Source organism: Fonsecaea monophora, assembly GCF_001642475.1.
Source record: "Fonsecaea monophora strain CBS 269.37 chromosome Unknown Scaff105, whole genome shotgun sequence".
Classification (NCBI taxonomy): Eukaryota; Fungi; Ascomycota; class Eurotiomycetes; order Chaetothyriales; family Herpotrichiellaceae; genus Fonsecaea; species Fonsecaea monophora.
In genome coordinates this window covers 66,161-77,086 of record NW_019174036.1, presented here as the reverse complement: position 1 = coordinate 77,086, position 10,926 = coordinate 66,161, and the positions used below count along the sequence as shown (strand labels likewise).

At 51.2% G+C, this 10,926-nt stretch overlaps 4 protein-coding genes across 4 annotated transcripts; 1 reads left to right on the top strand and 3 right to left on the bottom strand.

The window, feature by feature from the left end:
• Positions 1-258: 258 nt before the first annotated feature.
• AYO21_09919 (hypothetical protein) lies at positions 259-816 on the top strand (the record flags this gene model as incomplete). Its single annotated transcript, XM_022659847.1, has 1 exon — positions 259-816. One exon carries the CDS (start codon positions 259-261, stop codon positions 814-816), a length of 558 nt encoding a protein of 185 aa, XP_022507869.1.
• Positions 817-1,052: 236 nt separating this feature from the next.
• AYO21_09918 (hypothetical protein) lies at positions 1,053-2,369 on the bottom strand (the record flags this gene model as incomplete). The annotated part of the gene is made up of 3 exons (XM_022659846.1): positions 1,053-1,186; positions 1,234-2,247; positions 2,303-2,369. 3 exons carry the CDS (start codon positions 2,367-2,369, stop codon positions 1,053-1,055), a joined length of 1,215 nt encoding a protein of 404 aa, XP_022507868.1.
• Positions 2,370-2,677: 308 nt separating this feature from the next.
• On the bottom strand, positions 2,678-3,933 carry AYO21_09917 (hypothetical protein; the record flags this gene model as incomplete). The annotated part of the gene is made up of 4 exons (XM_022659845.1): positions 2,678-3,343; positions 3,409-3,477; positions 3,542-3,788; positions 3,854-3,933. 4 exons carry the CDS (start codon positions 3,931-3,933, stop codon positions 2,678-2,680), a joined length of 1,062 nt encoding a protein of 353 aa, XP_022507867.1.
• A 509-nt stretch (positions 3,934-4,442) lies between these two features.
• AYO21_09916 (putative endo-1,3(4)-beta-glucanase 2) lies at positions 4,443-9,457 on the bottom strand (the record flags this gene model as incomplete). Its single annotated transcript, XM_022659844.1, has 10 exons — positions 4,443-4,888; positions 4,949-5,109; positions 5,150-5,753; positions 5,832-6,087; positions 6,144-6,309; positions 6,375-6,418; positions 7,264-8,015; positions 8,074-8,140; positions 8,258-9,393; positions 9,451-9,457. 10 exons carry the CDS (start codon positions 9,455-9,457, stop codon positions 4,443-4,445), a joined length of 3,639 nt encoding a protein of 1,212 aa, XP_022507866.1.
• Positions 9,458-10,926: the final 1,469 nt, after the last annotated feature.

Genomic DNA, 10,926 nt, shown 5'->3' with positions numbered 1-10,926 from the left:
CGTGAACCACTCTGTCGGGTCGACTTGAGGGCCTATTAAGGTCGCTGCGTTGACCGCCATGGATTCTGCTGCGTTTCTTGTGCTCCTCTCCTCAAAACAGAAGGATCATTGTCTCTCCCCTCCTTATCGATTCCTTCTCACTTTCCCAAGTCTGATCAATCTGCCTGGTTCTCCTGGATTGAAAGCACAGCCCAAATGTCTTGTTCTCCACGCGATCATGACCACGGGGTACAGAGAGTCCGTGGGAGGCTCGATAAAATGAGCATTGCATCAGTCTTGAACGATAGTCAAGACGAGGAACAAAAGACCGACGACCAGACAAGCCAACCCAACGAGGTCCAGTCAATAGACGATGGCACGGACAGCAGAGACTTCACCGACTATTGTCCAAGCGAGGCCACGTCCGCTAGCTCTTTTGAGTCATCGATCGCGGGGCGAAAGCGCAGACGTCCTCGTCGGGGCTGCAAGAAATACACAAATGAGCAACGATATTTCATTTGGTATCACCGAACAGACCTGAAGGAAGCCTGGGACGACGTCGAAAGAGAGTTCCTCCGTCAGTTTGGCGAAGTCAGAAAGAAATCTGGACTCCAATGCAAATTCTATCGCGTTCTCCACGAAGCAAAGGTCGAAAAAGTGAGAGAACAAGCAAAATCCGGACGCAGATATCGAGGAGACCTTGTCGGCAGGTTTGGAGTGGTGGACAGAACCGCCGAGCGATTTGCCTGGATGCGACCAGAGGATCAATCGAGACCTCCTCTGCCGTGTTTTGCCACAGATGACTGCCGAAATCCGACTTACAAGATTTGTGCCTAGGAGAACAAGATATGAGTGGGAGCTTTATTGTCCAGTGTTATATCGTGATGACAATCATGGTAGGCATTGATGGGGTGGTCTCCAAAGTTCCATGAGAAGTCATTTTAGGATTCAGGTTTGGTGGTTTCGCGTGGTAATGAGTAGAGCAGGACGGCTTAGTGTCCTCGTCGGCGGTGATCTGGGTTTTTGCGGTTGCATTATTGATTGATACGGGTTCCAGGAACGATCGCCAGTCTTTATCGAAAAGTATGATCATCGCCGAAGTCCTCTTGGTCAGATCCATAGGTACGATACTTGTACGGGTTATACCCGTACTCATCGTCTGAACTGACTTCTTCTTCCGGGTAGTCATTTGCGGGATTATCCTCAGCTGTCCAGAGTCAGAATGTCAACGTTACGAATATCTCGGTTGCTTACCATTTGAGTCCTCTTCGTCCCAATCAGTGTCGTCGTCACTATCGATGTATTTTTGCCAGAGGTCCTCGTCTTCTTCGTCAATGACGAGTATTCCATAATTGGAGTTGAGACTTGTGGTAGTATCTGGACCATGGACCTGAGCATCGTACTCCACGCGGACATAAGTCTCGTAGACGTATTCCTCCTCTCGATCACGAGAAGTCATCATATTATCCTGGGGTTTCAAGGGAGGTGGCGAAGGAAGCACCACTTCGGCCACTTGCTGCACATCCGGATCGAGCTCCATCGCAAGGGCAGCCAATTCATCCGCAAGCTGATCAGATTCGAGATCCCAAGTGCTTGGATGGTCTCTGATAGAAGTCCCGTTCCTAGCTGTTCGGGAGCCTGCCTGAACAAACGTACTCGTCGTGCTTCGCCTAGATGCCTTCAAGGCTTCCAGGGTCGGTTCTGTGACTCGGTCCGATTCTGAAACCCCTACCCCGTCATCTCGTTGGATTTCCAGCACCTTATCAACGGGTTTTTGACGATACAGCGGATTCTGCTCGTGGCTGAAGATGGGAGCGTGTCTTTCAACAAAGGTAGCGAGAGGGGGACGAATGAAGTTCTTGGGTTTGCGAATCCCACCAGAAGCGCTTGGACTAAGCACTGACGAAAGGTGACGAGTGAGGTGGAAACGACGTGTTTGGTGGAGTGCTTGACTTGGGGCAGGCGTGTTTGGAGGAGCTGAACTGCTGCCGGGATCCTCGGCGTTGTTCTCAGACGCTTTCCTACAGTCCTCTTGTGTTGCAACATCTTCTTCAGCGGGAGATTCCCGGGACTCCTTGGGATCTTTTTTCAGATCGCTCGGTGAGCTGAGACGAATGGGAGGAATACCAGGAGCAGTAGGCTCTGACCACACCGCTTGAGGGCTGGTTACTCGCTGAGAAATGGGGGCAATCACATTGGGCTGGACGCGTTTAAAGTAGAATTCCGTGACTCTCCGCTTTTTGTCTGGGCCATTGCCGTGTTCGAGGTCTGGTGGGATTGGATTAGCTCTTACTCTGAGGGTGTAGATGGCAGTGGGAAATACATAGTGCCTCGACAGGTTCCTCCTGTCTCCTGCGCTTCACGCTGATGCGCTCTGGAGGTAATGACATCTCAGCAGTGGGGAGGCGCAGACACTGCGGCGTGTTCAGTTGCGAGTTAGAGCACTGCCTCTAAGAAGAAACGACATGAATATCGGCGTCTTGTTTGGGTGTGAACAACAGCAGGACAACAGTGAATGATGTTTGGCTTCTGTTCTGGGAAAATTCGCCGGGAAAGATTCTTCCCCGCACAATGTCATTCCGCAGTTTGTTGATCAGCGCAGCCAGACTGAGCCAGTCATCATCAAGTTACACCAATTTCCCCTCCCCCGTCCTCGTTGGTCCTACTGTGATTACCCATTGTGTCCGGTCTATCCCACTCATTGCTCTCGCTGGTTGAGAAATCGCGCCTCAGAAGAGGCATTCTCGTCAACAGGGAATGGTAGCAGACCATTCGGTCGCACTGGTGGCCCGCCCAACGTCCTCATCAGTCCCATAATCTCCCCCTGCTGCTTGGCCTTCAATAACCACAGTTCTTGCGCATGCCTGGTCTTTATCTCTTCTGGTGCTGCTCGACTATATCGCTGTAAGGCGTCAACAACAGTGAGGAAACCCTGATCGCTACTACTGACAAAGCGGCACATTTCTCGGTGGTCTGCCGCAATACCGCAGCGCTCAACATCGGGAAGGCCAGGAGCAGCACTGCTTTCATCCACAATGTACGAGGCACCCAATCCAGGGATCGAAGTGCGTTCCTGTTCCCACAAAAACATGAGATGGAAGTTTGACATCAGGGCGACGAATTGATCCGTGATGTTTTGCAGCGTTTCCGACTCTTCCTCAAGGGCCTTTGACAAATTTGATTCAATACGCAGTATCCTCTTCGGGATTGTCAACCTCGTGACCTTTTGTAGGCTATTGAGAAGCTGTGCCTTGCTTGAACCATTGTGTGGGGTACCGAAGAAAATGATACCATAGGTACAGGTGAAGATGGAACGAAGATGCGAGTTTTTCGGTCCTGCCCGACTTTCTGAATATGCCAGTGCCTGGACATGTCAACCTTGATCAGCAAATATGGATGAGGGATAGCCACAGCAGCGGTTTAACCTACCCTCTTGACAACGATGCCTCCGAGAGAGTGGCAAACAAATATTATGGGCTTCTCGCTGGTACCATTCAGCTGGAAAATTGCAGTCAGCAATCGGATTTCGTGCCATGTCCGGGCAACTGCAGGATCTGCTCACAGTTCTGTCCCCCTGCAACTGTTGCACCAAGCTTTGGGCATGTTGGAGTATCCGATCCGAGCTTGTTGGTCCTTTCAGGGACGAGATATTCGCGTTGTAACCCCAGGTCAACACCCTTGCACGGCTGATATATTTTGGAAGGAAATCTTGGTGCTTCAACCAGCAGATGGGCTCGTCTCCCTTTCTAGGATTCTCTGCAGTCCAGGTGTTGATGGCGTGGCCATTGAGACCGTGTACGGCGACGATACTGTCCATCTCAGTATACTAAAACAATAGGAAATGGCTCGGGATATCCGGCTCAATCTCACGTACTCTACTTCGGGCTCTTCCGTTTGAGGTCGATACAGTTCGCGAAACCCAAACACCTGTTGTTCTGGTATATTCGGGCCCATGTGGACTACTTCCCGTCAATTCTGCTTTAAGCTCATGCGTTAGTGAGAAGGTACTTGAATACTGGAAGGACAGCTCGAAACTTTTATAACCTCTGGTAGGCAGCGGAGTAGGCAGCAGGTAGGACTCCCTGACCTGGAACTGGACCGCTTTGTGTCTGGACGACTGAGACAGAAGCGTGCACACCGCATGATTCTCGATTGACGCCTCGAAGGTTATTATGAGGCTTAGACGCCGGCTATCGAGGTCGACCAGGGTGAAGAGACAATCAGCTTCCACCCAGCCTCTAAGTTCTGCAACAAGGTCTTGGGTCGAGGTCAGCTCCTTCTGAAGCCAGCCCTTGTCAGCCCAGCAAATGGACAAAATACCCAGCGACCTATCCTAAGTCTATCCTGGCTGCAGAATGTAGTCCTTTGCGAGCCACTACGAGCTACAATAAGCGCTACAGAAGCTCTGTCAGGCTGTCTCTCGGCCAATGGAACATTCAAGCAACATTCTCGCAAAAGATCTGCTATCGTCGGACGTACTTGACCCTACAGCCGTCGGCGCTTGACAAAACGAGCGTCAACCTTTGTTTCTCCTGGCCTAGACGTTCAACGATCTCGCCGTCCGGCAAATCAAGGCTGGAACATGCCTGAAGCAGCCTCACTATGGTATACGAGACTTCCATAAGTGCAAAATCTTCGCCCAGACACTGTCTCGGTCCGCCGTTAAAGGGGAAATATGCCCAGCCAATCTTTGCGAGTCCGTTGTCCTCCCACCTTTCGGGGCGAAAGTCGTCTGCGTCCGACCCGTATATGCTCTTTACACGGGAATTGACGTACTGTGAGAACACGACTACTTCACCTTTTCTGACCAGAATCATTTGCTTCCCGTCAGGTCCTCCACCCGTTGGTAAGAGGGTCGTTTTGATAGCCTGCCGGTTGTTCAGAGGCACTGGCGGATATAAGCGAAGACCTGGGATTCATTAGCCAGCTGAGACAAACATACCCTGCAGACTTCAATCATGCAACTCACTCTCCTTGATGACGCACGCGAGGAACGGCATTTTACGGAGCTGTTCTCTCGACGGATGTATACCGTCGCCCATGACAGTGGTAACTTCTGCTCGCAGGCGTTTCATAACCTGAGGATGGCGAACAAGAAGACGACTTGGTCCCATGACAACTTTCAGCGTGCTGATGCGATTTGATTGATGGGTCAGAGAACAAATCTTACAATGTCCACGACAAACAACAGGCCGTCGTATCCCGACCTGCGAGAAGGACGTTCAGAAGCTGGTCTCTCAGCTCGGTTCGGCTTTTCGACTCATTGGCTATCTGGTCAATGAAGCTGTACGCGTCTTGGCTCTTCTCGTTGGAGATATGCCTCTGCTCGATGTAACGTTCCACATAGGCGTGGACAGTTTTGCAAGCTCGCCGAAAGGCTGGTGGGTTATACAAAGTGTGCCATGGAGCGATGCGGAACCGCTTTGCAAGCCCTTCTTGGGCCAGATTGAAGCTCTTGGAGAAGTCTCGATTTTCGGCGTCTTGATCGATATCTGCTCTCAGGCTGTAGACCGACTTTCCCATCAACAGAGCAGTAGTTGTGTCCAAGGTGAGGCTAAAGAATAAGGGTTGCAGATCAACCACTCCCTGATCCGGGAGACGGCTCAACAGATTGTCAACATGTTCTTGGAAGTGGCTGAGATTCTGATACTGTGCTCGGACAAATTGCTTGCGCAAAAGTTCCCGGGAATGTTTCCAGGCAGCACCCTCTTGCGTAAATATACCCCGGCCCAGGAGAGGAGCGAAAATCTCTGCGCGGACTCCAAAGCCGTAATCTATTTGGCACGCATCAGACACATGTACCCAAATGAACGAGCGAGCAACCGATGGCCTTTCCTCGAATGGCGACTCACCTGCAAAGTTTGATGACAAGACGGCCTCTAGATTCCGGGGTTCGAGGATGTGAAAGGTACGAGGGCCAAAGAGCAGGTATTGAGAAAGCATATTGCGAGGCTCATAGTCCTTTGCGATGGAGCAGAGGAACGGCAGAAGACGACCTTCAGCATTCGAGGTCCATAATCCACGCACCCAATCGATCCCCAGGGGCCATTTGTTCGGGAGCTCTGGAGGTGGCATGCAATGCATGCGATGGGCAAGCGCCGAATCTCTCTGTAGTTGCTCAGAATCAAACAACCTCTTACTCCCTCACGTCTTGGAGATCTTACCTTGTAAGCGACCAGCTTGTTGACGCCTGGGTAAAGGATGAAGAAGAACGGGCATAGCAGCAGGGGCAGGAGTAGGGGCAGGAACATGCTCGCCCTCGATGTCGTGTCGTCTCCCGACATTGTCTCTTTCCTTTGAATGGCAAACACGCGACAGGCCTCGGGGTTCCTAGGTCGACAAGAGCCACAGGACTTCCATCTGGAGAAGCAGATCCCGTTCTGAGGCGCACGGACCGCATGAGATAAGCAAGGACCTCTCGAGGGAGAGAAATCTCAACCTGTCAACCTGTCAAATAGCCTTGGCTGGGAGCTGAAAAGCTTGACAGGTTCTCCTCAATATAATATCCGACCTCGACACGCACAAGACCCACAAGATCAGAAGCATCTCTTGGTCCATGGACACACAAGTCTCCCTCCACCGGATCCACAATAGCTACCTGTCTCGAGACTGTAAATGTCTACCCAAGGGAGAAAAACTCCAAGTCCACGACATGACATGAACAAACACCGTGTAGCCAACCAGTTGTATTTCACGCCACAGTATGACCCCTTTTGCCCTTGTGACCTCTTCTAGATTTCGTCATTCACGTACGTAGTAGGAAATCTCACGGATTTAATACTTCGCGAACGAGTCCTCCAAGTCTCCTGAGGCTCGAGGGAGGGCTTGGACCTTGAGTGGACGACATACCCGTGAAATTGACAAAGAAACGACGCAGTCAAAGATAATAGCCAGAGAATGAGTGAGCGAGACTCATTCGCGCTTAAATCTGAGATGGGAATAAAAGACAAGGGAATATGGAAGTGAAAGAGAAGGGAAGGCGAGGAGAAGCGCGCTGTAAAATCTGATAGATGATCATCATCGACGTATGTGATTGAGCCTCGTCTTCACGCCTGATACTGCTCGGTATATGGGCAGGAAAGAAACCACCTGAGCGGCTGGCGATCGCGGCGATATCTGATATCCGATTCCCTGTCCTACCCTACTCGGGATCTATATGTCAATCCATCTGGCCATCCACTTCTCGGTTACCTGTTGGGACCTCTGTTAGTCTGGCTTGGGAGATGACAAATGACAAGAGACATAGAAGAGTTTTTCGGGTAGCCCAGGAAATGCTGTACTTACGGCTTTTGCTTCGTCGACCAGGCCCAACTCAAGAAGGAGCTGGACACTCGCTCGAACGCCACTCTCCAGAGCACTCGAGATCCAAGAGCTGGTATAGCTGGTCCCTTCGCCGCTCATAATGATACCCTGCTCCGTCTTGAAAAAGGCCGGGATGAACGCCTTCCTCATTCCAATGTCCGGGCTAGCCCAGCTAATGGTCTCGTACTGATCCAGCACCCAGCAGCGCCGGTTGAAGGCCCCAGTATACTGCTCGTAGACCACAGGGCCGTGAATCTCGGCCATGGCGTCCACGACATATTGGACGTGAACGTCCTCCGGAATCGACGGCCAGCGCAGCCCGTCGTCAGAGGATGTGTAGCTTGCGAGCATGACCCCCATCCCAGTCGAGTTGATATCGTAGCTTGGGTAGCAGATGCTTCCAATACCGGGGATATCGGTGGTCGTGCTGCAGGAGCCATAGATGGGGTTCTCGAAATGCTCCCAGAAGCGGGTCTTGAACTGGAGTGCCACCTTACATACTTGGGAGTAAGGGTAGCTGTCGATGGCCGTCTTAAGAAGATCCGAGAACGCCGGGAGACGCCAGGTTCGGACGAGCGGCATAGGAACAGTCACGACCGCTAGGTCATAGCTTGCGTTCTGGAACGTACTGTCGAGTGGTTTGGCCTTCCATTGCAATGTCACCTTCTTGGTGCTCTCGTTGTATTGAACACGCTGGATCTTGCGATTCATGAACGTCACATCGTCCACAAGAGCTATGCGTTACCTATACGTTAGTCATTCCTTGTAAGGCTGCGCGAGAGTTGTACGTACGGTGAAAGGCACTGGGAAGACGGGTCAAGCCACCATCAATCGTCCTCCAGTCAGTTGCGGAGAAGTACTAAAGTAAAACGAGATGTCAGCGCCGTCAGTCGAGACCAGATCTCAAAAATGGTGTGGCTTGTGTCAACCTGCAAGAGTAGATTGTCAGTGTGGATAAAGGCAGGCACCAGCTCACCATTGATTCAAAGAGATTATCCCAAAAACTCTCACTTCCAGAACCTCCGAGCTCAACGAAGGTCTCATTCAGCGCATAACCCAGGACATTGTGAGCATAGGCGAATTCGGAAAAGTCGTCGCCACCCAATCCACCAAGTCCTTGGTCTAGGAATGTCTTATGCGCCATGTATATGTTTCGAGCCATCTGGTCGATGAAACTACCGTTTTCGTAGATAACGTTCAGCTGCTCGTCAAGTGCATCCAGCTTGGGGTCGTCTGGCTGAGAAGAAGTCGTCCCAAGCAATGATGCATTCGCTCGCACTTCTGACACCGTCGGAACTTGACCGTTGGGTTTCCGAGCGCCGTTAATGTAGTATAGTCCATTTGGCGAACTTTGGTACCATTTGATGAAATTGACCGTGAAATTGGTATTGTTATTGTTCAGTCTGTTGACTTCAGCAGCCAGATCAAAAACAATGCGGTGATCTTGGATCTGGATCGTCTGGTTCGTCTCAGATGACGTGTACGATAGTGGGAAACGCATTGGGCCCATTTCTTGATACTGTCTCTCACTTGGGTCGCCGAAGTAAGCAGTATGGACCCTTCCGCCCAGCCGCTGAGCTGCTTCGATAAGAGAAAGATTTGTCATGCCGGATTGGTTGAGGGCCAACCAAGTCATGAGACCAGCCATGCCAGCACCGACGATGGCGATTTCTTTGGATTTTGCTTCTTGGACATTGACCGCACTGATCTCTTTGTTCTTGAGGGCAACTACTCCGTCGAACCATGGACCTTCCGCATCAATACCGCTCGAGTTGTCCATCTGGATGGAGAAGTCGGCCTGGCGCTTTTTGAGGCGTCTGCGCTTGGTCTTTGCGTTAGGTGCAATGGACACCGGAGCACTTCGCCCAAGAAGGTTCTGTCTTGCGTCCCATGCTGAGAGACAATGGCCCGTGGGAGTGTCTTCGGGGACTTTCCACAAAAGCCTATCGTGGTCACAGGAATTGGACCGGGCAACAAGATGGTGCGCTTCTCCCGGAGTCTTAGCCTTGCAAGGACCATACGTGAACGCGACCTCTGTGGTGATGGGTTTGTCATAGGACACGTGGATATTGGCAAGACTCGAGTCAACAGCTCGCTTCAAGTGCAGCTTCACTGGCAAAGAGACAGCCAGTACACATGGCAAAATCAAGACTGACAGCAATAGTTGACGGGCCATTATGAGCGCCAATACTCTCCACCGAATCTAGTGTAGATTAGATGGACAAAGTCTTGTAGACCTGACTGGCAAGCATGGGTCTTTGTATACAAATCCCAGCTCGTTTATCCGTGAATCCGACCTCCAAACTTGACCTTCCCCAGCCTTTGTGGAGGTTCTGGATATCGGTACATCTAGAGAAGTCGTTCAAATCCGATGTACAATGCATGGTGATGATTGGTTTAGATTAGTAGGTTGCATGCGAGGAGGACACTCTGCGACCTGCCACATCTAGTAAAGATGATTAGACAGGCATCAGTCGATTCCTGTGTTGAGTTGATTTATGCAGATCATCTCGTGGGCCGCGGTTACCGAGCCGAAAGAACTCACTAGCTGGGATGGGAGAGACTGTTGCCTGATCATTGTGCGCTCATGGACGTGATATCATTACCTGGCACATCTGTGTAGCTTCATGTTGCTTCACTCCGGTCTTTGGCATAGCCTTGTTTGTGGCTCGTACGGTATTTCTCTTTGCCAAACGCCCTGGCATCTTACTGAGCACGAACGTGCCATGAGACACAAGCATTATGCGAATCAGGGACCAGAACTTGATCCTTCTTTCCTCATGCGTCGATACGATGATCTCTCGGCAAGAGGCTAGGTAGATAAGGATGGATATTCTGACTAATGGAGGAACTCGAGTCAGAAGCTATACGTTGGTTAAACCGTTGATCCATAAAGGAATAATGCGCATTCGTTGGCAGATCTGGGGAGAGAGGGCCGTAACGACAGCCGGAAGGATTTGCCTTGCCCCACAGAAACCGGCGGTGATGGCAATATAGATGACAATCGAAAATACGAATGGGACAGGATAGCGAAGAATGTGGGGGTTGAATTGGCTTGATAAGAAGATGACTTTGGTACCTCGTATCAAGCTTTGTATTGAATTCTTATGCACCCGCGGCCTGTCGACGGAAGCGGGGAGAACATTGTTCCGTGCCGATCCCGCCTGCGGAAGAAGTGTTCCGATCCTCCGAAATCACGTGGGTTGTCTGCCCATTCGCATTTCTTCTCGCTGTTGAGCGTCGCTTCGTGGCGTCGAGCCGTCCCGTTCTGAAACGCCTTGAAACACCATCACCTGCTCGCTGTGCGCCTTGTTTGACGGGAAATCAACTTCGCCTGCTCTCAACAGCCCCATCGATACACTAGGCGGCTCTGCTCCCAGATCCATTCCCGCCACAAGAGTGTTGCCCCAACGCTAGCAACGACCGTTGAAATAAAACATACCTTTCTGAAAACTGCCTCGAACCTTAAACAGTTTTGATGAGGGAAAAAGTGTGACCAATTTACCAATGATAAACTCAGGCTGCTCGGCCAGCCGTGTTGTTGCCTGCACGTACCCGACTACTCTGGAACGGTTGAGCGCAAGGCGTCTTGCCGGAGGCGATGTGACACTAAAGATGAGTCCATCAATCAGATGTTGGCACCTA